At 41.6% G+C, this 2,317-nt stretch overlaps 1 protein-coding gene across 1 annotated transcript; it reads right to left on the bottom strand.

Annotated features, from left to right (window-relative positions):
* Positions 1–408: 408 nt before the first annotated feature.
* On the bottom strand, positions 409–1,108 carry MELLADRAFT_92458 (uncharacterized protein; the record flags this gene model as incomplete). The annotated part of the gene is made up of 3 exons (XM_007405644.1): positions 409–810; positions 874–1,041; positions 1,103–1,108. The coding sequence occupies 3 exons, from the start codon at positions 1,106–1,108 to the stop codon at positions 409–411; spliced, it is 576 nt and encodes a 191-aa protein (XP_007405706.1).
* Positions 1,109–2,317: the final 1,209 nt, after the last annotated feature.

Genomic DNA, 2,317 nt, shown 5'->3' on the forward strand with positions numbered 1-2,317 from the left:
ACAATTCAAGGGTTTTTAGAAATCCATGCTTGTATTGAGTTGCACTTCTCTGCATGCAATCTGAGCAATCAAAAAATTCACAGATCTTAGAAATCAAAGAATTTAGAATTCAGCTGATTGTTAGAATTTTCAGGTTCAATTGATGAATTGATCAAATAAAGAGCTCACATGAGAGATCTATGGCCAATTTTACTTCTCATTTAATTTGTATGAACTCACAGAGGCAAAGTCTGGTTATCTCACAGGTCAATTTTTTCACAAACACACAGATTTTTTAATTTCAGCAGTACATATGGTTCAGTCATACATTTGTTGGGGGGTTAATAACGAATACAGCAATATCTTGTTAAGCTACAAAGACAAGTAATGTTTACCATTAAGACAGGTTAACTCTTTGATGATGTTCCTTCAAATATCATTCTTGCGGTTTTTGAGGTCAGTTCGATATAATGGTGCTCTGTCGTGTAAACGGACTGCAGTGCCATAAGCAAATCCCAACCTCTCGAGGGTGGGAACATCCATTGAGTTAGACAGGAAAGATTCGAAGTCGATGATGTCACATTTGACAAGAATGTCTCGGGTTGATTGATCCTTTGGTGAAATATTGGCAAATTTGAGATAGTCTTCAAAGGGCGGAAGAGGATAAGGTGGTGGCGAATCGGGTTGATTGATGGGAATCTGTGAGGTCGACTGGGTGGTACTGGCAGTACTTTCTAATTGCCGACCTGGTTTAGATTGGATGGGAATAAATCGGAATTCGATTCGGCGAGTGGGTGGCATCATCTCAGTAGCACCATTCTTGTGTTCCACCTAACAAAGATAAAATGTACATTAGTAAAGTGTCAGTAAGATAATTATGAAAGAAACACTTACTGCGTCTTGAGCCCAGGTGTCCATCATGGCATGGCTCAAGTAGACCGCTTCCTTTGAGTTCTCTGGATTGATGCATCCCATGCATTCTCTACCTCCAATCGGAACACATCCAAATCGTCTCATGAGGCTTACTCTGACTTTTTGCCATTCTGGTTGAATATCGATTCCCTGTAACAAACAAGGAATCAATGAAGATAGTGGATGAAAACAAAATAAAAGAAACACTTACCAGCATTTCTAACTCACTGACTCGGGCTGGAGTCAATGAGTTTGGATGAGATTTGACAGTTGCTCGATCAAAATCGTCCTCCTGTTGATTTCATCAAAGATAAAATGAGTCTTGATGGATATCTGAAACACTTGAACAGAAGTAGAAATGAAAAAGAGCTTACTTTTGACTTCAAGCGTTTGACAGTTTTTGGGTTGTCCATGAATAGTCGAAAACCCACCTCGCTATCCTTGTTCTCGATCATTGTTGCCTTAAACTTACCAAAGATTTCCTCCGACGTAATGGTCTTCAAAGCAGATTTGAGAAAGTCGCCACGTCCAGCAACATAGCCTTTGAATTTCACATGTCCCTCTTCGTGAGACTCCTTGAGGATCGTTCCACAAACTGTCTTGTAAGCATTACAAGCATCAAAAACCGAATCCTGTACGCTAATAAGCTCAGCCCCATGGATTTGAATCACAGCGTCGAAAGCTGGGTCACTTGTGTAATCAATGTATTTCTGGGCGGTTCCAGCTTGAATCTCGGCCTTCGTCTTCGGAATTGGAGTGAAGGCATGAAACCAAATCTTCACATGACTTGGTTTGGCCTCATACTCCACACCAGGTCCAGGACGAACCGAGTAGGAGGGTGCTGGGCATGGTGATCCAGTCAAGTCTATATCGATATTAGATTCTGATCAATTCCAAATCAGAGCAAGTTCAAAAATGATGTTAGGGATAGAATGGAAGGCTTACTAGGACGAGCTTGAACATTACTGCTGGGAGTATTGAACATCGGGTCTTGGTGAGCTTCATTGGGGTGCATAGCTTCTTCAGACGGTTTTGGAGCTGGAGAAGATCAAACCAAACGGAAAAAGAAAACAAGCAGAAGAATCAGCATATATTGAAAGGAATGAACAGAACGAGAAGGTCAAAATCACTTGCCTTCGTTGGTTTCGGGGTGGAGTCGACAACAAAATTCTCGAGAGCCTACTTGACCGAATGGATCAATATGAAAGACTTCCGTGTCGAGGTATTGACGTCGACCAGCCGTACAATCTTCCCAATGATGTCCCTCTCTAAAGTTCCAAATCAAAGGTAATCAGCCATTGGAATGATTTCAAGAATAAGATTTAGAAAAGGAACTCACTTGTTGAAATGGCAAGGGGTTCCACCTCTGCCAAGATCAGGACTGAGGCCTTCTGGTCCAGCCCGTCGATCTCGTCTCAATTCACTA

This window comes from Melampsora larici-populina (assembly GCF_000204055.1).
Source record: "Melampsora larici-populina 98AG31 unplaced genomic scaffold MELLAscaffold_4, whole genome shotgun sequence".
NCBI classification, from domain to species: domain Eukaryota; kingdom Fungi; phylum Basidiomycota; class Pucciniomycetes; order Pucciniales; family Melampsoraceae; genus Melampsora; species Melampsora laricis-populina.